The 2,362-nt window shown below is 40.6% G+C and overlaps 1 protein-coding gene across 1 annotated transcript; it reads right to left on the reverse strand.

The window, feature by feature from the left end:
- Nucleotides 1–2,356, reverse strand: LOC100574792 (heterogeneous nuclear ribonucleoprotein A3 homolog 1-like). Its single transcript, XM_016805286.1, has 2 exons — nt 1,035–2,356; nt 1–116 (listed from the first exon to the last, which is right to left on the reverse strand). Exons 1-2 carry the CDS (start codon nt 2,145–2,147, stop codon nt 24–26), a joined length of 1,206 nt encoding a protein of 401 aa, XP_016660775.1. The 5' UTR covers nt 2,148–2,356; the 3' UTR covers nt 1–23.
- Nucleotides 2,357–2,362: the final 6 nt, after the last annotated feature.

Raw genomic sequence — 2,362 nt, forward strand, 5'->3', positions numbered from 1 at the left:
TTTTTAAGTAACATACTGTCTTCTTACATATTTTTTAGTTTACAATATTCGTTCTCGGTAAGATCTATTACTTCATATTTACTTCCTTTTCTTTTAGCTTGATATAGGCCAGTTTCCTAAAAGAACAAATAAATCAAAATGTAGTATTATTTTATAAAATTCTGAAATAATTCATTAGATTTTTTTAAAGCGATGTTATTAAACAATTTGTTGAGGATAAGATTTAAATTCAGGTAACGTAACGCTCTATCATAATTATAGTAGGTATACATTTCGCGCGTGGTTTCAGACGCAGTGGCGAACACATAAGAGGGAGGGGGTTGTCCCTTACTATTTTTTTACTGTATGTATATTTTATACATGTATACAAATTAACCCTTTGAGTGCTGAATTAATAAATCCTATATACATAAACACATATCATTTTTTTTATTCTATCTCTCCCATTGAAAAAATCTGTGTATGCCACTATTCTAAAGAGTTCAAACGAGTTACGGTTTCAGTTTTTTGAGTCATGTCGACATACAAGTTGAGTGCATAGAAATTAACTAAATATTTCTATTTATTTATTTAAATATAGCAATTCCAATTATTGAAAAAAAGTTATTGGAAATTATTTTGTTTTGTTTTCTCGTTATGATAAGCTACGTACAAAAACACGTTAGCAAAATGGTATTAAATATTAATAAGCAAGAGTAAGAATACAATTTTTGAATAGGAAATACCACAGTAAGATGTAGTAAGATGTGAAATTCATTGATTCTTCCAACGAGTAAAAGTTTTGCTATGTATTCACGTGAAGGCGCAACACCGAAAATTTTATTTAAATGGGACTACATATTCATAAAACAATGTTTATATAATATATATATATATAATCGTTTTTAAAACATTTTATTTTATAGCTCATACTGGTTTCTTATAAAATGTGTTTAGATATAAATGTAAAAACATACAGAATAGTTGTATTAGCGCTCCTTTTGAGTTTAGATACCTAATAAATTATATATTGCGTAATAAGTCTCGGAACTCACTTGATTTTGACATTGATTCAATTGACCCAAAACACAAGCCATACGTAGCTTGTATATATCTTCGTCTGTACAGTTATCGTCGATACGGTGACTACCAGCTCCATTTGTGGCCGTTAGCGTAGTTGTTTTATTACAGATTTCGTCCTGGTCCCGCTCACTTATACGGTTACGTTCGCTTTCTGAATTGTCCGGTCCAGTCCGGTACCGTTCATCAAAAATCCGGTCTTCTCCGGTGTCCCGGTTAACTGCGTTCTTTCCACCACCGCCGCCTCCACCACCGAAACCACCTGCACCGTCATCGTCGTTTCGAACGTCTGCGGGTACACGTGGGGTGTCGATGGTCTCTGCCACCGAAAACATTCTCTTCTTATCGACCGGTTCGTTTATCCCGTCGCGGGTAGCCGTTAGCGAAGCATCGTCGAGGTAGTCGATGGCCGGTGAGATCAGGGTTTCCGATGACACGTCGTTCTTGCCGACTCCGCCGACGCCACCACCGCCACCACCACCACCACCACCACCACCATCGCTGAAGCCACCACCGCCAACGCCGCCATCACTGAAGCCGCCAGCACCAACGCCACCGACGACGCCAGCACGAACGCCACCACCAATGCCACCACCGACGCCAGCACCAACACCACCGCCGACGACAGCATCAACACCACCGACGACGCCAGCACCAACGCCACCGACGACGCCAGCACCAACGCCAGTGCCGTTTTTAGTCCTTGGGTTTTTTGATTTTTTCACAACAGAGTCACTGTTTCTTGTCCTAGTGGTTTTTAATTTTTCCGTGGCACCGTTGCCACCGATAATGGTTCTATTTCTGTTATACAATTTTCTGTCCTTGTCGTCGTTTTCTTTAAGGTCAGCCAACGGGCCGGTTTTCTCCTGAGTTCCCCTGGTTCCCACAACATCATTTATCAGTGCTCCGGTCGGTCCTGGTTTCCGATTTTTATCAGTAACGATTTTGAGCACCGGATCGTTGAATTTTTTCCGGTCATCTTTTGTTGTTACCCGCCGGACTACGTCACTCCGTTTTTGGGATTGTATATTATTTACAGCATTATCGCCGATCGCCATTTTCGATGGTATGCGATCTCTCGTCTTCATCGCGAAGATATTTTTATTGTTTCTGGACTTGATGCCTTCACTTGCCGTTTTCCGAGCGTCCACTTTCGACGCGCCGTTTATCCTAATACCGTTTGTCGGTTGTTTTTGATCTGTCGGAGAACCGATCGTTTTTTCGAGCTGAACTTTGCGTGCTTTGTTTGGTTTGTCCACCACTGGTTTGCCCCTAGAGATGTTTTTCTGCTGGAGTAGCGAAT

The sequence above is a fragment of the Acyrthosiphon pisum genome, chromosome X (genome assembly GCF_005508785.2).
Source record: "Acyrthosiphon pisum isolate AL4f chromosome X, pea_aphid_22Mar2018_4r6ur, whole genome shotgun sequence".
Lineage (NCBI taxonomy): Eukaryota > Metazoa > Arthropoda > Insecta > Hemiptera > Aphididae > Acyrthosiphon > Acyrthosiphon pisum.

Excerpts from the sequence above, each read along its gene's own strand:
- LOC100574792 (XM_016805286.1), bottom strand. The coding sequence starts at position 2,147 with ATGAAGACGAGAGATCGCATACCATCGAAAATGGCGATCGGCGATAAT. Across the intron at positions 117-1,034 it reads TGAATCAATGTCAAAATCAA|GAAACTGGCCTATATCAAGC; the intron begins GTGAGTTCCGAG and ends TTGTTCTTTTAG.